Source organism: Pleuronectes platessa, chromosome 21, assembly GCF_947347685.1.
Source record: "Pleuronectes platessa chromosome 21, fPlePla1.1, whole genome shotgun sequence".
Taxonomy (NCBI): domain Eukaryota; kingdom Metazoa; phylum Chordata; class Actinopteri; order Pleuronectiformes; family Pleuronectidae; genus Pleuronectes; species Pleuronectes platessa.
In genome coordinates, this window is record NC_070646.1 from 2,685,621 (window position 1) to 2,709,206 (window position 23,586).

At 44.5% G+C, this 23,586-nt stretch overlaps 1 protein-coding gene across 1 annotated transcript in view; it reads left to right on the forward strand.

Moving 5' to 3' along the window:
• Window positions 1-18,247: 18,247 nt before the first annotated feature.
• LOC128427242 (glutamate receptor ionotropic, NMDA 2C-like) overlaps window positions 18,248-23,586 on the forward strand; it is a 30,455-nt gene continuing 25,116 nt past the window's right edge. Inside the window, exons 1-2 of the mRNA XM_053414335.1 lie at window positions 18,248-18,592; window positions 19,224-19,322. Coding sequence (XP_053270310.1) covers window positions 18,248-18,592; window positions 19,224-19,322 — 444 coding nt within the window. The remainder of the gene's footprint in view (window positions 18,593-19,223; window positions 19,323-23,586) is intronic.

The window sequence follows — 23,586 nt, forward strand, 5'->3', positions numbered from 1 at the left end:
ATTGTAAAAAGGAAATTGACATTTGAAAGATACCGTTTCAAATTCCCTTCAAGATTCACAGCTTAGCATATCAGGAAATATATTTATTTACCTTTTTAACAGGAGCTAGTGAAAGCTATAGGCTAACTCACTAATTTATCATGTCTCCTCTGTATTCGTACCATAGACATAATCTACATGTAAATCCCGCCTCCTCCATGTTGATGGATGGGACGTGGACCAAACCAAACAGTAAAAGTACACATTCTATATACATTTTTCTCAAAGATCGATTGTGTCATTCTACATAGTTCTTTTCAGATGCTCATTGTCCTGGTAAATTAGTTGTAATTAGATATCTGACTGTCTAAAAACAGGCTGAAACATTATGATTGACAGCTTGTGATTGGTCGGGCGTGGGGGGGGGATCGATGAGACCTCACGATCAAGGCTCCATCCCCCGATCTCGATGTGCAGACTCTCTTTTTGTAGATGACTTCATTTAGGAAGCTTCCTGCCTTTGATTCGAGTCAAACACGCGTGGAGCCACTTCCTCTTTATCTGATATATATGCAAAACCAGTCCAGCATCAACAGGAAAGCAAAACAACATGTGTGTGTTTGCTTAACAAACACACGCATATACACACAGCCACCGTGACACCTTTTAAACACACACATACACACACACACACACACACACACCAACAAACACAAAGATAGTCTCTGCAGATATAAACATGTGTCGGCCGCTGTGTGTGACCTCGCCGTGACAAGATGAATGACCAAATCAGAAGCGTAATGAAACGCTGCACATTCGCCTGCTGCTGCTTCCCCATGTTCTCACGTGTGTGTGTGTGTGTGTGTGTGTGTGTGTGTGCGCCCAGGACCTCAATCAGAATCACAGGTGACCTGGCGTCTCTCTCAGCCTCCTTGGTTTGACAAAAGAAGATAATTACCAGTGACCGACGACCCCCCACCTCGTAAAATCCACCGAGGAGTGAGAGCGAGTGATGGGGAAGAGGAGTAATGACCTTGAAACTTCCACCGTATCCAGGTCAACTTTAATGGCCTTCTCTTATTTAGCTCCGTTAGCCTTTGACCCCTCACGCCATCATGACCTGCTTTAAATCTCCTGCGAAGCTTTGAGACGCTCATGATCTGAGTGATACTCAACTTATATATAAACACACACAAAATAGTGAAATGCAGTAAAGGCTGTATTGATTCCATATATCATAACACTCAGGTGCCTTCTTCCAGGAGGTCCAGAGAACATAATAATAACATCAGTTATTTTAAAGGAATAAGAACATGTACACCAATGCTACATACAACGACATTTAAAGCCTATTAGCAGATTTGCAGCTTTTGAGGTTTGAGGTTTGTTGCGTTTTCTGAAGATGTTTTAAAATCTTCTTCAGGTGAAACATCTTCAACGACCTCAACCGAGTCCATTTGCGTTTGTTTGCACCCTCAGCTGTGTCCTCGCCAGAGAAATGAGAGCTGCTGGCTGATTGGTCAAACACTTAAAATGATTTAAAATGTCTTCAGTAGATTCCTCTTGTGGTCGCCAAAACAAAAACGAGTTTTCAATGAATGAATAAACAGAAGAGAGACCCGAGGATAATAAAGTCTGACCCAAACTCATAAAGAGCAGCTATGTAATAATAAATATCCATTTAAGTCACTAAAACTTATTAAAAAAAATACTGTGGTGATATACTTCAAAGATTCTTTTGTCGTAGTAATTAAAAATCTTATTTTCACCTTCTGCAGCAATAATAAAGCTTTATGTCACCAACTGAACAACAGTTCAAATCGTATAGTTGTGTATAACAGTTTCTGTCACAGTGATTATGACATAATACCGATGCTCAGTATCGTCCACTATTAGACATTGTGGACCTGAGACAAGTGTTAGTAAAACAAACTGACCCATTTAGACTGAGTGTGACCTGGAACCAGTTCAACTCAGGTCCTGGTTCCTTCAGAGCAGACTGGACCTGTGGAGCCTTGTGATCCCGGTGATTAATTACATGTACGAAGTGGGACATCCTGCAAAAGAACTTTTAACTCTGACGACTTGAACCTGATTCAAACCAAGTACTTTTATTACTTAAAACTAATGAAACAAGAGTTTAATGATAAATACATTCTCTAATAGGACGTTTGGATCAGTGATAAAGACGTTTATTGACTTTGAGCTTGAAGGATTCGTTAAAATACAAATAACACAACGATAAATAATTTGAAAAGTATTTGATCCAGAGAAAACCATATTAGGATTGAGAGGGGGTGGAGACTGACCTGTCAATCACCCTGCTTCCACGCCCATTGAGGTGCTTTATCTTCTATTTGACTCTACACAGGATCTTACTTCAATTAAACAACATCAAGCTGTATTGAAAAAGACTTGAACCCTGAGATTGAGACGATAAAATATTTAGGAACATTTTTAAGTGCGTTATAAATCAAGTGATAAGCAAAATCATCTTCTTTTGACTTCTATAGAAACTTATTTTTTGCAACCGGTGGAGTTGCCCTCTGCTGGTCATTCCAGGTACGTTTCCGCCTCTGATTCCCATTTTTCGGGTAAGACGTTGAAATGATGATCCCTGTCTGCCCGGAGGAGGATCTACTAAAGGGCACCTGGCAGCTCCCCACGGACGCACCCTGAGTCACAGAGATAGAAACCCTGGGAGGTTTCACCATGTCACCGAGCACCTGAGGAGCGTGCTGGTGGGGGAATTATGCAAACTTTGAGAAGATGAGCAAATGTGACCTTTTCTCCACATTTCCTCTGTCTCCCCCCTGCGACTTGTGGCCTTTAACCCTCACACAGGTCCTTAAGTTCTCCCTCTGTACCTGCAGGACTTTGCTCGTCTCACACAGAGAAACACACACGTCAAAACGAGGTTGTAATGAAGTGCACGTTATAATTCTCTGTCGACACTGATTCAGGAGCTCTGAGGTGTTAATGTGCTCAGGAGCCTGATCATGTAAACGTTGATTCACATCAGCTGTGGCCTGATCTCATTGGCTTCTCATCCAAAACTTTAAGTGCATAAAAACGATAAGAATGTAAAGATTATTATTATAGTTGAGCTTTTTGTTTTCTGGATGAAATTGCATCATATATAACATATTATTTCTTTAATATCTTGTTGTTCTGGGATATTTGCTGAGATAAATGATGTCTTGTCTTGGGAAGACGTTTCAAATAGAGAGAGGCGGAGAGAGAGAGGGAGAGAAAGAGGGAGAGAGAGGGGGAGAGAGAGAGAGAGGGGAGAGAAAGGGAGAGGGAGAGGGAGAGAGAGAGAGAGGGAGGGAGGGAGAGAGAGTAAGAGAGGAGGCACTGTGGTCATGACCGTGTCAGGGTGTCAGGGTGTCAGGGGAATATGAAGTAGAATAAACTGGGTGAACCTCAGGGTTAAGTTTAGCAATAATAACAATCTCCCCCCCCCCCACCCCCCCCACCCACCCAGCTGCATTACACATGGCAAGATATGCACGGATGCATTGTATATACACATACACACACATATACACACACACACACACACACACACACACACACACACACAGGCAAGCATTCATGTATTTATGCACGCCCACGCATACAATCTTTGTCTCCTGAGAAATGTTATTAATACCTGGCAGACTTTAAAATGTCAGCGAGTCTCAAACAAGGTGCACAAAGACCCAATTTATTTATGGATCTGACACTTGTCTTGTCTTTGTGATCTTGAGCTATTTTTGCTTTCAAAGTGTCCTCAGAGGGAGGAGGAGGACGAGGAGGATGATGATGAAGAAGAGGAGGAGGAGAGATGGAGATGGAGATGTGGACATACAGATGGCCGGGTGCTGGGAGAGGTGTGTCAGCCCATGAAGTCCTGAGGATTTGGTGTTTTAACCTCCACTCGGGGTAAAAGGTCCCTCAGGGTGATTCTTCATCCTCTGATCAAAGTGTTGTTTCATCGGGCGATAAAAATACCACAAATGTGGGCTAATCACAAATCTGCATTCAGCCCTGATGGCGTTATTTTCTAATACGAGCTGATGGGATTTATTCACTCTCTCTCTCTCCTCTCCCCGGCCGCCACTCGCTCTCCGTCCTCGCCGCTCTGTATTCACCTCCACACGCGTTCACACATTAGTCCGGTCTCCAGAGCTGTTTACACATTGAGTGATGATTGCCTATTTAAACAGCTGACCTCACCAGTTTAAACACACACATACACACACACACACATGCACACACACACACACACACACACACACACACACGCACACACACACGTAATTCCATGTCGATAACGTCAGTGTCCACCGAGCCTTAAGATCTGGATCATTTAGAGAAGAATAGGGAATATTGTGTATCTCTGATGTGTTGATTGATTTTTCATTAAATAAATGCCCCCCCCCCCCCCCACCCCCCCCCCTGTCTTTACAGAATGGACGAAGACTCCGGGTTCTTCAGCCAATGTGCCTGAAGCCTGTATTCTCTCTACTGACCAGTAGAGGGCAGCTCCACTGGTAGCAGAAAGAAATCAGTTTCTATTGAGCTCTATGAGAAAATGACTCATAGACTTTATCGTGTCAATAGACGATAACATACTGTACGTAGATAATGTGTCTACTACTTGACAGCTGGTACGGTCCAATGGGTGCAGGTCGCAGGTGTAAGTGGGCGTGTTGTGTCCTCAAGCTCTCCCTCAGGCTCCTCCCCCTCGCTCCAAATATGGCTATTTCTGGTTTCAATTATACCAAGATGGCGCCGAACAAAATGAGAAACTCCAGGCTTCAAAGCGGCAGCTCACAAACCAGTGGGTGACGTCATGGTGGGTTAAGTGTTTTTGTATTTCATGAAACATAAAATACAGAATGTTGTGTCTCTACCTTCAGAGTAAGAAAACCAACAATCGCTCAATTTCAAGTTTGCGAGTAACGTTCTGGACAAACTCGATGCAGACGACTCTCCTCGTCTCATTCGGGTTTCAAATGATCCTCTGCTCGCCACTGATACTGTTCAATGTTTGATTTTTTTTCTTCTTATGCAAATAGACCGAAGCTCTGCCTCCGACACAGCTGACACTACAATCCCCGTTCAACCCTCTGGAAAGAATCGGGCCGGTCACACAGACTCTGACTCCCATTGTCTCTGTAATGGAGGCTCTTGAGTTTGTGGAACTGCTGCCTCATCTCTGGCTCCCACTCGACACTCGTCAGGGTGGATCTTTTGTAACGCATTTTTAATTTTTTTTATATTTGCATTCTTCCTTCAGGGCATTTCATTTGTAGGCACGGTCACGTGTGAGCATAAAATTGTTTCTAATTGCGATGCAGATGACACTTCATTGTCTGTCTCTGCAACACAACCACGATTGCAGCTTTATTGTCGCTCCACGGCTTGTTGCCTCGCAGACATTAAGTCTGGCTTGTCTGGAAACTTCCCTCAGCTCTGATATTAAATCACAGATTGTTTATTCCATCGTTTTAAAAACCACAATCAACGACAAAGTCCACAGCGAATAAGATACTTCGCTCCGAGCTCTCGTTTATTAATCAGCCCGAGATGGTTGTTCGGTCTTTTTTAGCTTTGGTACATCTTGAGAAAATTAAAGATGATTCACTTCAATAGGTTTTTCTTTGCCTTTATCTGTAATTATAACTCTCTACACTTTACACTATCAAGGCCATTCATGTGGGACTTTTATCACAGAAATGGGTCATGTTATATATATCAGTACTCGTCTTTACTGGTTTTAGAGGCAGCAGGGTTTATTCGTTAGAATGTGGGCATTCAAACACATTTATTATACAATCTGTCTTTATGTTTTTGTTTTCTTGGTTTATTCTCCTGTTATTATAGTTCTAGTCTTTATTTTCAGTGATATTTTATCCACAACCCACTCGTCCCTGTGAAACACTTCCCACCACGTCACTGGGCCCATTGATCTCATCCTGGTTCTTTAGCTCCCAGTTGAACTGTAACTCTGAAGGGTTGTTCCAGCCACGGAAGATCACTGATACGAGAATAGAGCGCAGCCGTTGAGAGTGTTGGCTCTGCCCTCATCACCTCCTGCAGCCGATGAGCCTCCGCGCAGAAAGATTGGGGAGTGATGATAGCAGACATCTTCCCCCCCCGAAGAGCAAACAGGTTGACTCTGGTGGTGTTAGGGGTGGGGGGTGTTGTTTCTGATTAAATGCTAAGTAGACGGTAGAGATACTCGCCGAGAGGAAGCAGCAGCAGCTCGGGGTCGAATGAAAACAGGAGATTTTAGAGACTGTCCACCTGAGGAAAGCCACAGCATCAGTTCGCTGCCTCAAACGACCTTTATCGGTATTTTACTCGTGTTTGTGAGATACAATTTTTTTTATTTTATCGCTTAGTTTGGAGAATTGTTTGTCATTATGGACTAAAATAAGTAATTTAAATACAGGGGAATAGAGGTTTTGATCTCGTGCTGTCAAGTTCCATCAGTACCACTCTCATGTCTCTATATTTTATTGGAAGCTCACAGAAGCAGCTGGTTAGCTTAGCTCAGCATAAATGGACTTAGCTTAGCATAAACCTCTAAGCTGGAGGTGCAGGTGGGCAGTTGTTATTACTTTTGGACAAGGGGCAGGCTAAGCTAGCCAGATGCTGATCATATTTCCCAAATTGTGTGTGAATATGGAGGATGATTCCTCCTTCATTCCCATTCTTCACCCTGAACGTCTGTTCTATGTAACTCTGGTGAGTGGGTTCGATCTCTTGTGATAAGAACTGATTGATTGTCACAGCTTGAACAGAATCAGATGTGGGTCAATATGTAGATGGAACTAGAAATACATCCTTTGACTATATGTCATGGAGAGTGGAGGTTTTTCATCGTTTTTTTCATGGAGCCACTCTCAAAAACAATTTGTACAACTGGGCCCTATAAATAGTCCAACCTCTGGCACAATAACAGATTTGTCGGCTCGGAGGACGAGTCCCCCGACGTGTCAGGACCTCGAGGAACGCCGTCTCACCCCGCATCGTGAAGAGCTGTCCGTGGTGCTGAACCCTTCACCAGGTGTTTTACACATAAAGAGGATTATTTCAACTTTTGGTTAATTTTCTTTCTAATGTCTAACAAGTCCTCCACACATGCTGATATAATGTTTACTATCGTCCTGATCAACAGAAGGAATTAAAATGCTTGTGCCTTTTGAACTCTAATGCAAAAAGCTTTGGTTAAGCTTTAGTTAGGTCAAAGTCCCTTGTTAGAGTTTATGTTTAACCTTATTTGGTTAAAAAGAATATATAAAACCTTTAATTCCTATGGCCACTCAAGTTCTTTTTCACTTTCTGGGCATTTGCTGTACCTGTTTTAAACCTGTAAAAAGTTTCCTGGGTCCAATATCCACAATGCACTTTGTGGGCCGTTAACAAAACACACTCGAGATGACGTTTCTCTAAATATGTGAGTCACAGACAGACGGATATTTCTGGAACTATTCGATTCAAGGTTCAAACTTTTCTTTTCTAGGAGGACAGTCTTTAAAGAATGGTGACGTCTTCGAATGGTTTATTTTGTCCAATCAATCATCCAAAACCCTGAAAATATTAAACTTAGAATGACACAGAACAGAGAAATACAGTCAATCCTTTAAAATGTTCCCACTTTTGCTCGAAAATCACTTTTCTTGATGATTCAAGCTCCGTCGATCAACTATTTGTTTAGTTGACAAATTGCTTCATATCCACACATGACAGATAATGTGTGTGTTGTGTTGTGGGGCTGCAGATGGTACAGACGGGAGCTGGATTTCTTGGGAGCCAATACTCTATTGGTTCTCAACAAATCCACATCTCGCAAGAAGCATATAACATAAATCCTTCTTGACAACTGAGAAAATTGTGGAATTAATTATTTGCTTGTCGGCCAGCTTTCCCAAGTAAACATTATTTTGTTACTCGCTGAATCAATCTGAGTTAATCTGTGGAAGTGATCGTGGAGCCGGCAGCCGCACACATGTTCTCCCCTGGCTGGTTCTCACACTGTCCAGCTGCTGAGGGCGAGCGAGCCTCGATCCTTCGACACATCTGTCCGCCATCGTCTCTCTCACTGTACCTATCCACACGCGTCCCATACGGATATAGACGCCGCATCACGTCACACATCTCAAACACTCTATTTTAACACTCGTCAGTATTTATAGTGCCGTGTTAAAAGGCCTGTCACCTGACCAGGCTGCCTGCCGAGGAACAGAGAAGAAAGCAGCTTTTATTAGGAGTGATGGTAACCTGCGGAAGACAGAACTCTTTAGAGCTGCGACGCGCCTGTCCGACAGAGTGAGGGAGGAGAGGGGAGGAGAGCAAACAGAAGTCGTTTGTTCCTCCTCCGTGAAAATCACTGTCACGAGCCTGACATGAAAAGACGAGAGAGGGAAGAGTGAGAGAAATCCGATAGTTCTCTCTCTTTCTCTCTCTCTCTTTAACACTCAGCATTCCCCCCCCCCCCCCCCCGACACACACCTTTTACATGTCAACACAACTCCAGTCCAAATTATCCTAAAAAGCCCAGTTTGCGTTTTCACGTTGCAGAATGAAAGGAGTGAGAATTATAATCTCTCGTCTCCGGCTGATAAGATTCCTAGAATGCCTTTGTCAATGAACATCTGCAACACACATCACACAACACAACACACACACATTAGTATGGATGCAGCTGTTCCAGGTTCATTGTTGTGTTTGCTTTGTCTCTTTGGTTTTACTGGCTTGTCGTTGATATCTGGAGGTTAATGTGGTGATTGTTGACTCGTTGATTTTACGGGCTGCAAACAATCATTAGTTTATTTATAGATTCATCTGTCACTTATGAATAAAACCTCTGAAGTGCTCAGATCACAGTTAGTTGCTGAGAGGAAATGCACGTAGAGCCATGACAGCTCTCCGAGAGTGAAGCCAAATCATAAACACTGTCTCCTCCATGTTAGTGGATGGGCCGTGGAAAAAATTAAAAAGTTAAAATTCAATGTTCTAACTGAGTGGAGAAACTTTATTTTGACAAAATTCACGTTTCTACTTGGCCAACGTACAGAGATGTGAAGAAAAAAGACACAACTGGATTACCTGGTGCATTCTGGGAGGTTCAAGGTGCCACAAAAAGCGCACACACAAGGTCAGTTTGTACGGATGCAGGGAGTAAATCGGCTCACACAAACATTTTGCACTTTCTCTTGCCCTGTAAATATCTTTATTCAGACTCAAGCTGTTTTCAGTGTCGTTCTCTGCAGAGAAAGAGAGAGAGAAACCAACACGCTGCCTCGTTAATGGACCCGTAGTGAAAGCACCAGCAGAAGTTCGCTGTGATGTTTGGTTTGTCTGTTTATGGGCCACTGGCTGCCGAGTTCTCTGTCAATGCTCCAAGGTAAACGTGACGTCTGTTGACTCATTGGCTTTGTGAAAATGTATTCTCACTGATAAACAATGGTCAGAGCCTCAGGGGGAGGGAGGGAGGGGGGGGGGGCAATGCTATTAATGGGATTCATTTTGAACCTGTTGATAGTGAAGTGAAGGGAGGCAGAGATTGGGGATGAAACAGCAGAGCAATATATTGAGGTGATTTAGGGAAAGGAAGGCAGGATACGTGACAGGATGAAGGTGAATAATAAAGAGAAAACGGGAGCAAAAGTGGGCTGGGAGAGGAGGAGGAGGAGGAGGAGGAGGAGGTAGATGAGGAGGAGGACGAGGAGGAGGAGGAGGAGGAGGGGTTGTGCTGAAGTGAGCGAGGGAGAGGAGAGGAAGGGAGGCAGACTAAATCCTCACACCATTATTATCAGGACTCACATGCAGCCCCTCCTGTGATGGAGTGAGAGCAGATAGGGGGAGATAAAGAAAAGATGGAGTTAAAAAGGAAATGGAAAGCAGGATTATTGTGACAGCGCTGGCAGATGAGCGGAGGAGCGGCGTTGAGGGAGGGAGAGAAACTCCGGTGGAGAGAGGCAAAAAAACAAATCAGTGCAACAGGATGAGGACCTGCTAGTGCACAGCCGGCCCGACCCCGCAGACCTGCCATCTGTCCCGCCGTTCTCTCCGTGCTCCCGGCGCTCCCACCATCAACCAACATCTGGACCAGCTCGCATCCATATGGGGAAGAGGGCGAGGGGGAGCTAACAGAAAAACCCAAATATCATCCTCCCCTCGTCCTTTTTCTATCACACAGGACCTGGAAGGTGCAGCATCTCTTTTGGGGGGGAGGAGGGGGGTCCCTCGCTGCGGAGTACCACCACCACCAGCACCACCAGCACCACCACCACAGGGGCTGATAACTGGATTGAAGGAGAGGAAAAACTTTTGCTCCAGAGATGCAGAGGCTGGCACAGGACCCTTCCTCATCTGTGCGTGAGATTCCCTAACTTCCCATGGATCTGTCGTTTGTGTTGCCCCCGTGCAGGGAGAGGGAAAAGGAGACGGAGGAGGCGGAGAGGGGGAGAAGGGGGGAAGCGGCGGGGAAGCGTCGCCGCCACCGCTGAAGTGTTACCGGCTGTTTGTGCTCCTCTGCTGGAGAGGCACTGTATCATTCTTCCTCCCCCTCTTTTTTTTCCGCTCTCTTCTCCTCATCCGACCAGCAGGGAGCCTGAAGGATACAGACAGAGAGCTAAACACAGTGGGTCTATGCACATATGCACACACACACACATATGCACACACACAGACACACACAGAGACACACTTACACATTTTGGCTGGCTGCTCGTCTAGGGGCTCCGACACCTCTCCTCTTCTGTCACCCTGTCTCTTCCCTCACTTTCCTCTCCTCCCCTCATTTTGATGTCCTGTCTTCACCTTCATGACCACTTGTAAATGCTTCCTCAGTGACTCACACACACACACACACACACACAGACACACACACACACACACACACACACATGCACACAGACACACACACACACACAAACACACACACACAGAAAAAGAAACCGAGACGTGAGATGAGGGTGAAGAAAGTGAGGAGTTAGAAAGAGGGAATTTTTGTGTGGATGTCAAAAGCTGTCAAACACACACACACACAGACACAGTCACACACACTCTCACACACACACACACAGTCACTGATAACTCACACAAGCTCCCTCTCACACGAAGCCTTGGTCTACATGCGTACTCCTACAGGTGCTGAGAGCAGAGAGAGGCAGGTGAAAACCAGGCGAAAAGGAAGGAAACAGAAATAAAGAGAGAGAGAGAGAGAGAGAGAGAGAGAGGGAGACGTTGAAGGAGAAGAAGTCGGGGGACGATGGAGCAGCAGGAGTTCAAGTTGGATGACAGCAGAGAGCGCAGGTACGTCTGCCACACACACACACACACACACATGTACACACACACACACACACACACACTCCCTCACACTCTTATCCTGTCACTTAACCTGATCCACTGCAGGAATCCATAGTTTCTGTGTAAGTGGCGGGGACGGATGTGCAGCAGCAGATAACCACAGAGCTGATAGACGGGGGGGGGGGGGGGGGGGGGGGGGGGGGGCTCAGGGGGATGTGAGTGTAGACACAGTGTGAGTGCACTGATTCCTTCAGGTTTCACAAGTGAAGAGTTTCCTCAGGAGAACGTTCCAATCTGCTGCTGACAGAAACAGAGCAGCCGCTGGTGATTACACCAGGAGCCACTAGAAGAGCATTTTATCTCCCTGAGCTTTGGTGGTTAGCTGCGGGTGTGTGTGTGTGTGTGTGTGTGTTTGTGTGTGTGTGTGTGTGTGTGTGTGTGTGGACGTACCTGCGTGCTCACTCAATATGACTCATTTACTTATTGACTGGATGTTATAGTTGCATCAGTTACCTGGTGATGCTCATCGATTCGTCCCATTAGCTGCAACAAGCAGCTCTCGTTTTTATTCATTACCGACCGGAGCTTTCTCTTCTGGTTTCCATGGCTCATGTTTCAACACCAGTCGTAAACCACAGCTTCTTTTAGAGACCAGTGGTAGATGTATATACATGTGATACTTTTACCTCCTCGGTTTCCTGAAAGTACTCGGCTGCAAAATGATCAGGTTCGAACACCTTGGGTCACAGTCACAGTCACCAATGCATAGAAATGCATTGGTTAAAATCAGAGTGGTTTCCAACCAGATTTGTGGTCCTTTCATGGGGACATCAAAGATGGTTAAAAGATTATATTAACAATATACATATTTACAACTGTAAATTCAAAATATTGTCATCTCCAACTCTTGCTCTGTTTTGGTCTCCACCTTGAATCTGGCTCTTTTGCTGGACAAATGACTCAAGGGACAATACCATTTAAAAAAAATATATACTTGTGATACTTTTACCTCCTCAATCTTCTCAGAATAATATCATGTTGCATCATAATGTGCCACAATGTCTTTAAGCGCCATAGATCAAAGTCACATTGGTTTCCAGCCGGGTAGATAAATGGCGATTTAGTAGACATATACATTTTCTGACCTTTTTCGCATTTTTGCTTTTTGCTTCTGAAATATTGGACAGTATTAAAACTGCTCTGGTTTATCAGGTTGCAAGTTATTATTTTGACATGGATCTGTTTTTATAAATTTTAATTAGATTTTTATCTGAAATCCTGAAGCTACAAATTGTTGTGGTTTCCAACATAGGGCTAGGGGTCTGATAACAGGGTCACACGATGAGAGGACTTAAGGACGTTAAAATACAGAAATTGTTTTCCTAACGTTTCTACTCTAAACTGATGTAAAACAGAAAAATAACAGAACTCATGTCCACATTGCAGATATGAATTTATCGTGTTAAAATTTAGCAAACAAATGACATACATAACCAGGAAATGTTTATAAAATAAATTTAGTATGTTTTCAGTCGCGACAGCTGGAGATTGGTTGCTGCCGAGATTTGCTTTACATTTTGAGTGGCAGGGGGCCAAGCCAGCGTAGAAATCCCCCCCCCCCCTCCTCCACGTCAGTGTCACTCATACGTCGGGGGCCACAACGATTTCCTATAAAGCTGTCAAATCTTTATGTGCGAGAGCAGGAACCCACAGAGGGATGAGGTTACGATGTTACCAGTTAAAACCTCTAATTATGATAAATTCCTGAGACGGACGTTATGTGATATGTTTCATAAGAAGCTCGGGGGGGAGGGTTAAGCGTGACACGCTCATTTATTCATATTGTGATTTTAATTTGTATGTGGATGGTTTATTAGCCAGGATGATGCATGAGCGTGGCGTGGTGAGAGCTGCCTGTGACACTCGAGCTCGCACATCAGCCTCCGCAAGTCATCCACGAGGAGCAGGAGGAATGGAGGGATGAGAAGAGGAGTGGAAGGGTGGAGCCGCGCAGATGCTTGACGTTGACAGAGCGCCGGCGCCTCGTTCATGGTCTGTTGTGCGTTTACTGTCGTACACATAACTGTTAGTGTAACTGATTTAATGATGACTCCAGTGACAGGAGAGCTTCATTCCCTCGGGTCTCATAAACCCAAAGTATTAACAGAGACAGGGTCTTTCTCACCCGATATTAATTGAAGTGTGTTGTGGTCCAAATGCTTAACATGGAGCAGCCTGCGGTGGCATCTGAGGGAGCTCCACCATAGACTTTACATATGAGCTTCCCAAAAGGCAAAGCATATTTATTGCCTGGTGTTTGGCTGCAGTAGAACCCCTGCTTCCTCCATGTAAGCAGATGGGACCTTGAATCAAAAGTCAAAGTACACATTAATCCTCGGTTGCAACCACACAGATTGATTTCAACATTTTGGCTTCATTACTCGACAGTGGGAGGACGTAGAGACGTATTGTCCATGTTTCTATACAGTTTCCACCAACTCCTGTGGAAGATCTCTGGCTCTAGTTGCTAAATGCTCCACTATCTCCACCGATGAGATTCATACTTTGTCATTCGGTGCAGAGCAGGTAGCAACAAGTGGCTTCTTCAGTGTTTTCTCCTGCAAACAATTCACATTAGACCACAGAGAGTGAGGCACAAGAATGAGGTCAAAGATGGTAAATTGCTCCCATGGGCTAAGGGGACCGGCACAGTGGGTGAATCTCGAGTGTGTTTGTCACCATGAGTGACTTCTTTCACTTGCACATCCATCGTTTGATCCACTTCGGCTTGTCTACATTACTGCGGACATGTTGTTGACCTGATATTTTACTCCCCTTGTAATTAGACCGAGCAGCGGTGGTCAAACACAGAGAAACCGGTACTTAGCCGCCATTGTTGTTGTTTCTGGCCCATGCTCATTTCACAGGGCAACACAAATGTGTGAAGTGATCTATGACATCATCATTTCCCAAATACTGTGTAAATGGAAATGGGAGTTTTTGAAAAAGCTGCTCTGTTGAATCTGTATAATATGAATTTATTATAGAATACAGGTGATACAAACCATATTTAATCCAATATGGCAGATAATTTCCTCCTCAGTGCTGCCCCTGGTGGTAGGAAGTTGTGACACAAATCTTTAAAGTGGTAATATACAGTGCAATACTAGCTTAATTTCCAGTATCATCCTAAATATGACTAGAAATAAATCTTAGCTGCTGAATACATTTTCACACAGGGATTTTTTTTGGGGACTTCTCAGGTTTGCATAAATGAGGCTCTGGAGAATCCTGATGTTTCCTGCAGCTGTCAGAGCGCAGCGCCGGCAGTATGTTGATGAGCGTGAGGCCGTCTACTGTATTAATACTACCCCACTAATTCAACACCCCTAATTAATGCAATCAAATCAGTTTTTCAAAGGTGCCGGGGAATATAAAAAAAGAACAAGGTTGAAGTCAGACATGTTGATAATTCTGCAGTGATGATGCTCATCCCATCAACTAGATCCTCTCCGCTCATTTCCCCTCCGCCCCCTGGGGACTCGGCATAGGGACTCCATCATATCCCCGCTAAGTAGTAAAATGACTGTGAGTCCCAGGAGCTTCAGTATGTGGTGCTTTAACAGAACAGACCTCGGCATCGGCTGAACACGTGGTGCGACACGTGGTCCGACAGATTAACGTACGTGAGGGGAGACAGAGTTGAAGTTTTTTTTGTTGCACATGGAAACTCGAGTAAGAAGAATTGTCTGTCGTCACTCTTGAGATTTTCGGGAATTGGTAGAACAACATTATCGTACAAAGTTTCCTTTATATTAGAGAACTGAAAGGATAAAGATGATTATGGTCAAATACGACTTTCCAACAATGCATCCAATTTAATGTCATCTCTCAGTCAAGGCCTGTTCTAATCTACTACATGAGCAGGAGGAAAATATACTTTTGCATAACGTTTTATTTGTTTCATTGCCCGACACTAAGAGGATAATAAATGTTCTGTATCAGTTGAAAAACAATAATAAAAAGAGATTATACATTTGTGTCGGGCTACTCCCGAGTAGGGAAAGATGAAAGCTGTCGTCATGTTTCTCAGAGTAATCACGTTGTTCATTTCTACCCTCGCTCCGGCTTGTTTTCCAAAACGTATCACTGCAGCTACAAGTTCTTTTGAATAGTACACATCTGTGTGTGTGTGTGTGTGTAAGTGTGTGTGTGTCTGTGTGTGTGTGTGTAGTCATGTCGACGCTGACGCAGGTTCAACCCTACCTGAGTCACAGGGAGTTTAGAGCTGTACTTCATCTGGAAATCTCCATAATAATGTAAAACCTGCTCATGCACGGCCATACTCAGTCTGCACATATATTAATATTATTTTAGCATTTAAATGCACACACATAACAGGTGGGATTATGCAATATTTGACATCTGTTTTTTTGTTTTCATATTCATCTCCATAGCGGCTGAATTCATCTGAAATATTTCTCTTTATTGAATTTACTTGTGAGATTCTGTTTAAAACAAGATACTGATCAGATTCCTGTTGTGTGTTTATGTGTGTGATTGAAATTCAGAGGCAACACATTGCGGTCGGTCCCTGGTGGTCACAGCCTCTGCTTGGTGTAATCACACTCTGTTCTACTGCTGCTAATCTGGAGCAGATACACTTACACTCCTTTAATTTACTAACTACCACGCACACACACACACACACTCACACACACAGACTCACAAACTCACACTGCTAATCTGAGGCACCATTATGCTGCTTTTTTTCCAGAGATTACACTGTTAAATGAACATTTGACCCGCTCTCCAGTCATGTGATCCACCCAGTCAGCATTGCCTGTTCCTCTCTCTCTCTCTCTCTCTCTCTCTCTCTCTATCTCTCTCTCTCTCTCGCTGTTTGACCTCCACATTTAACTCAACTTAACTCAAAGCTGCTATTAGTAGATTTGAGTTGCTACAGGCTGGCGAATTGTTACCGAACCGTATAGGGATTTCTGAGATCTCCACATTTTTTATGATTATGCTTATGCAGAGTTGTGCCAGGTCTGTGCGTTTTCTGCCAAAAGTTGCTTTCAGTTTAATGATTCACTGGAGACAAATAAAGTCTCAATGATTCAAAACCAACAATCACAGGATTATAAAAAAATGTGTCGGATCCTGATGAAATCTGTCAAATCTACTCAAACTCCCCAGAGGGTCTATGTAGAAACCAAATGGTCAGATGAAGTCTTTTTGCCTTTTATTCTCAAATATTTTCTTGATTTAAGAGCTAAAATAAGCAAATAAATTAAATTAAAATGTCACTATATGCAGACGACACTGCCTGATACATTTCTAAAACAAGGAAAACATGCAAAATATCTAATCTAAGAAAACTTTAAGCATCATCCACCTGCCCACAGAACAAAACCCACTAGATCTATGATGAAATCCTTTAAAAAGCCTGTTCCACCTCCATCATTCCTGCCGTGACCCTGTATTGATCGGGGCCTGTATCTAATAACGGGGATGGATTGTCTCTAAAAGGTTCAAACTGTATATTTATTTCTTTGGGCACCTAAAGCCTGGGAGCTTCAAACCTTATTAAAGAGAATGATTGATATGCCAGGAGCATGGACAGTGAGGGGGTTGGGGGGGGCGGGGGGACACGTGTTGCTTAGAAAGGAGCCTCGAATCAAAGGAGGGAGGTGCTGTTAATTAACACGGAGTCTCTGATGGCCGCGGATGAGACAGACACTCTATAGAAAACTATAACAAAAAGCATTTGTGTGTGTATGTGTGGAGATCTCCTACTTGCTGTAAGAAAAGGCCGCCTGCCTTTATCAAAGGTTCAAAGGTATTGATTCGCTGAAGAAAGATCTTCAAACAGCAAATGTATGATTGAAGTGGTTCCAGCAGATGTAGCCCAGAGATAAATGTATGTGTAGAGCGAAGAGGACACGTGACGGCTCAACAAGACGTTAATCCCCTAAAGCTGAATATCAGGGATATTTGGAAAATATATGTGAATATTTAGGTGTCGGTTTCAACTCATTGTTAATACTCGCTCAAGTTTTCATTTAACAGAGTTATAGATACAATCTGGAGAATTGTCTTATCGACCCCACACTTGTCTTGTGTGTTTTTCAGGGTCCAAAGAAGAGCAGTGTTGAATTTGGTGCTTCTTTGGAAATGTAATGGTTTCAATTTTAATAAACTTTGGATAAATAGACGACCAGTGCTCTGTAGCAGCTGCGGCTCGGACTCATCGATGTAAATCACGTTGTTGATAATGACAACAGCAAAACAACCGGTTCTCCACTGGCTCCTGCGTTCCGAGTCCATCTTCTCTGAACTCTGAAAAAAACGGTGAGCAGCTCTTTGTCCTGTGGAGTCCAGCAGCAGATCTTCACTGAGAATCATTTACTCCACCGGGCCACTTTGACAGTTTAAGAAGGAAAAGCTGGAACCAGGTCACACAGCTCATGTTTGAAAAGTTTATTTTACTGAAGTAAGGTAATGTAATGTAATCCTGGTGAGGACAGTCGAGGACCTGTGGGACAGTTGTGGCATCAGTGTGTGTGTGTGTGTGTGTGTGTGTGTGTGTGTCTGTGTGCGCTGAATTAAAGATATTTGGAGATGGAGAGGTGATTACAGTCATGACACTGGGGGCTGGATTACAGAGGATTACATGCACGCACACTTGCACACACACACACACACACACACACACACACACACACACACACACACACACACACACACACACACACACACACACACACACATACACACAGTTTTACTCATGACACAGGAGTCTAAACACAGAGCTAATACTGTAGTAGAAAAGGGTCAGAGAGCAATCGGATTATGTTCAAAACATCATAAAAGTAAAGCAACACTTTTGTGTGACTGTCGTTCTTTCCCTCCTCTCTCTGCCCCCTTCCTTTCCAGGCAGTAGGCTGGCAACATGGCCATACCTCCTCCCTCTCCTTGGTCTCCACTCTTCCTCCTCCTCCGCTTCCTCCTGCTCCTCATCTCCTCCCCGCTCCCCCTGCAGGCCCGGCCTCTCCTCCTCCAATCGTCCATCAACGTGGCGGTGGTCTTCAGCGGCTCCAGCTACCAGAATGAGGTCAGGGGTCGTCTCAGCGGGGAGAACTTCGTGGACCTGCCCGTGGTGGTCAGCCCCGTGACGGTGCTGGTCAACGACACCAACCCCCGGGACCTGCTGACGCGCCTGTGTGACACCATGACCACAGAGAAGCTGCACGGCGTGGTGTTTGAGGACGACGTGGGCTCCGGGGCCGGAGTTCAGGTAAGAAGCTCCTCTGCAGAGTCACAGTGTTCAGTCACCCACATCCTGGTTTCCTAAAGCTGCACGAAGAAACATCTGTCCCGTCCTGTCTGCTCACATCACAACACAGAGCTGCAGAACTAAAGAACCAATTGAGAGGCCAAGCATTTACTACCTTTACTCAAATTAAATGTTGTTTCTATGTTTTTTGTGAGGGAGAATATCAGAAACAAAATGCAGATAGTCCCTAAAACAGCCATCAAACCAGGGGAATGGGTCCTGAAAGACACCCGACTTTACTGTAACGTGTTTACTTAGTTAGAGAATCAAAGAGTATCTAATTTGAAATGGGAAGTTGAATTTACAAATGTATATTATGGAAATGCCCTTTAAGCACTTTACTGTTCTCACTTCACTGGAGAAAAGCTTTTTATTGTATCTTACATGATGGCGTTGACACCAGAATATAAAAAAATCACTCCACAGGAAACTTGTTAGGACTTTTCCTTCATGTGCTCTTCAAAGTTGGAATTGAAAGTGGAATTTAGATCAATTCTTATTTTCCGATACGATCCATAGCTCCACTGAGCTGGAGCCACATTCTCAACTCTCTTTCTGGAAAAACATGGAGCCCGTCTGTTTTTATCTTCAGGTGGCAGAAGTGGCCCAGATCCTGGACTTCCTCTCCACTCAGACAGCTCTGCCAATCGTGGGCATCAGCGGTGGCTCGGCAGTTGTCATACCATACAAGGTAATGTTGAAATAATGAGCCTGTCTCTTCAGCTCCGGCCCATCACCGGCATGGAGACTGGATTTCTCTGCTTACACTTGCTACGCCACACAGAAACCGCATTTCACCCGGAGGTATTGATGTAACATTAGACACATAGAGTATAATGTGCAATTAAAGAAGAAAGGACAAAGAGATTGTGGGAATGAATTTGAACAACAGCCTCTAGTGGAGCCTGTCTCTGCAGCGCTGGCTCCTCACAGCCTCCTGTCTTCGTCAGAATTCTTCCACACCGGCGTCATTCAGCTTAAAACAACTTAAGTAGGTCAGAGCAGTGAAACCTACTTTGGCGAGCAACTCCCTGCATGCAAATATTTGGATATGAGCAATACAGATGGGTGAATTGTCAGTGATGACTGCAGCCATCGACCCTCATCAGCTCCTCTAATCCCTGGCTGAGAAAAGTCGGTGAGCTGTGGGAAAGGGAAACTTTGCGAAAGGGGAGACGAGTGCTGAGGGCGAATCTGCTCCTCGATCAATCATCCCTGAGCAATTGAGGAGCAGCGGGTTTTTCCTGCTATGATTTAGCAAGTATCCGGCTGATGAATGGAAATGGAGAAGCAGTGAGAGCTGTGTAGTTAGACAGTAAAGAAGAGATTAATGGCGCCTGGCTTGATTCTTAATCTACGTCTTTTCTCCACTCCTGAGCAGCGTAGTGGCTCCATCCCTTCTTCCTCTCGCTCCTCCTGTTCTTCTGCTCGTCTTCCCCTTCCCTTCTTTAACTGTTTCGCTATCATCAACACCTTGTATTTATAGAAGTGACGCTCACACGTAGAAACACACATGCAAATGAGCACCCTCACGCACGAGATCACACCCCCCAAGCGGGTGAATCCTGGGATCTGTGCAGAATCACAACCTGAGATTAAAAGTGTAGGAATGAGAGCGCAGGACTTCACCCCCGAGCCCCAGGCAACATTTTAGTAACCCCTCCCCGTGTTGCGTTTATCAGATTCACATTAATCAAAAGTATTTGGAGGAGTCATGTCTCAGTCGGACGGGTATTAAACAGAGGGAGTTGTTTCGCTGCAGGAGAGAAGTTGATTTGCTGTATTTTGATGGCGGAGCGGGAAACACATAGTGAGTGAGTGAGTGAGTAAGAGAAGGAGAGGAGTGAAATGACAGCTGCCTGAAGGATGTGTTTTAGAGTCTCACAGATGCATCTCCCTTTCCCTCTTCATTCTACTTCCCACCTCGTCTCCTATCTCCTGTTGCTCTCCATATTTCCTTCAAGGCCCTTCAAACCCTCCAATTCTTTTCTTCTTTTTTTTTTACCATATATCCCTCCTGAACAAATTTAAATCCAGTTTTTTGGGCTCTTTTGTGAACTGAATCCATTAAGAGACAGCGCCGTGCTCCTCCCTGCTCTCTCGGAGCTCCAGGACCCTATTAAACAGTTAATTAGACCCTTCAGGAGGCTGAAACCCCCCATAGCCCTTCATCATTCACCCCCAAATCAAAACCACTCGCTCTTCTCCTCCTTCTATTTTTCTGTTTTGCTGCCTTCCTTGCGTATTCCCCCTCTTCCTCCTATCGTAGCTGCTTCACCTTAAATTGGGCGACAGCGGAGCTCATATCCCAGACGTGCTGTTCGTCCACCGGGCAAAAGTATCTACGAGCCAAAGTATTCCAAAGTATTTGGGGCAAAGTTTGTCACTCGTCTACAATCTGTATTATGTCATTTTGCGAAGCCGATCACGGCCGGCTCAGTCTGGCTTATTTAACCTCTCCGCTTGACGGAGGCAGAGGAAAACCAACGCACAGATGGGACGCTGTCTGTTGTGCCGAGCGACCGCTTGCCTGGCGAGCTCAGAGTGCTGAGTGACAGTTCTCTATATAGCTCAAAGACTTACGCTCTCTCCTCTGAGGTGCGCCTGTCGAAGGCCTCGCTCAGCCCTCCTCCTCCTCCTCGCTCCCATTCTCTCTTACACGCTCCTTTGTTGCCAGCGAGGGGAGAAAAAAGCTTGTCGGAGGTGTTTGGCACAATGGGACAGGTGGATTGGACGGAGAAAGACATATGTCTGAGTGCGCGAGTCTCTTAGGGGATAAAAGAGCTCAATAGTGCTTGATTATCAATAGCCTGATGATGATGAATGTCTTTGATGGTGGGTTTAAAAAGAAGCAGCAGCCGTCCGGGGCCACCTATTTATGGCTCCTGTCTCAGTGATCTCTCTATGGCAAACAACAAGGAAAGGAGTGAATGAGACGAGGATGAAAAGACGGAAGGGAGGAGAGGAAGTGTGTCTTTTGTCAGGCGGCGCACACATCAAGCGAAAGGAAATGAGAAAGCGTGAGGAACGGCTGAGAAGAAGCATAAAGAGCGTTCAATAGGGCCAGTGAGCGAAAAGAGAGGAAAACGTATTTCTCACAGAAGCTGGAAATTAGAGATTGAGTGTGTTTTCTCTTTATGTATATGTGTGTGTGTGTGTGTGTTTGTGTGTGTGTGTCGGTTGGCTGGTGAGTCACTGCAGTGTGCTGGGTGATCATTAGAGGGGGCTGCATCCAGATGTCGCGTCTTGGGAGTGGTACAGCCGGAGAGAACAGGAGACGAGTTAAAGGGATAGTTCCCCGGAAAAATTAAAACCCCCATTATTAAGGGTTTGAGTGACTTTCGGGGTCTCAGGGGTGAACAGAGTTGCAGCCAAATCCAAAACAATTGAAGGAGATATCAATTCTTCAAACGTAAATGTGTAAATGAAGATATATGAGTCAAATTTGAAAGCCCCTGAAACTCCAAAAGTGTTTTCTGGACTCAAACACATATTTTTGAGTGTACTATCCCTTTAAGGAAGGGATGATACTGGTAAACGAGTCTGTGTCTGGGGGGGGGGGGGACGGGTGACGGGTGACGTCCACAAACTCTAAAGTGTAGCGTCAACTTTTGGCTGAGTTGTCTCCCCCTGGATATTCAAAAAAAGCTGATTATAGATTAATGTCTCATCCAAGAACAGTCATTATTAATCGTTTACAGTTTTTTAAGTGTGCCGTATCTTTAATGACAACATCTGATAAATAATGTTCAAGTTATGATGAACAATGATTGTGATAGTAATTGAGTTTAATCTCCTGGAAATCATGTGTCTCTAAATTCTGTTCACGTAAAAACTACATGGTGAAAAAGACTGAAATATGATCCACATGCTGGAACGTGTCATTGTGAAACAACCTGCTGCTGTAACAGCCTCCACTCGGTGAACTCTGTGAAACGCTTCAAACTTGATGTCTCCCTGAAGCCAAACAAGTATTTTTGTTGCCCAAACAACAGCAGCTGAAAACCTGAGACGGTCGAATGTCTTTGCCCGGTAGGCAAACTTGTCCCCGACAGCAGAATGGAGGTTTCACCAGATTTCATAATGTGGCTGCAGGGATCTGTGTAACAGTGGAGTCAGGCGTCAGAGTTTCACTTCGTTCTAGAGGCCTTGGATGAGTTAGACGTCCTGGCTCATGGGTTCAAGTCACATTCATTCACACTAAACTGAGAAACTTCTAAATATATATTCTTCTTAATGTCAACACATCCAATGAAAGGACCTTAAATACCTGTGTATTTACTGAATATTAAAATGGACGACATAACAGCTCCAAGGAAGTGAAGCCAAATCATCTGGATCGCCCCCTGGTGGCTGGCCCCATTGAAACTGGCACCAGTGACTTTATAATGCTGAGTAAACCCCCCCCCCCCCCCACACACCCAAAACAAAGATTATCACTCTGCTTTAAAAACGTTGGAAAAAGATAATTCTGCATTTGTGAATCTAGTATTCACTGAGTCCTTGTTAAATAATAAACGTGTCATAAAACTGATTTGGCCGCTGAGTAACGTTTAGGGAGAGAACAGATGAATTAATAACACGTTACAACTCCTATCTGTTTTCATGAAGCATTATTAAATGTCCCCGTCGAACAGAGTGAGTGTTTAATCACTCGTGAACCAGATTTTGCTCATTATGGTTCTGAGCATCAAATAACGAGCGGTTGTGGTCGTAGCCGGTGATAAAGTCTGGAACAAACGGGGCTGACAGCTTTTACGTGTTTGCCAGTAAATAAGAGCTAAAGCTTTTTAAGAGAGGACATGATGGATTTCTGAGGAGAAGCTCGAGAATTCTGAACGTGAAACATCGATTATTAGGATTTGAAGCCGTCCTGGGATCCGGGAAGTCGGACCGAGCGTCTCTCATCAGAGTTTCTTCTTTCGGGTTTTGTCTCTTTGCTCGGACTGACCTGC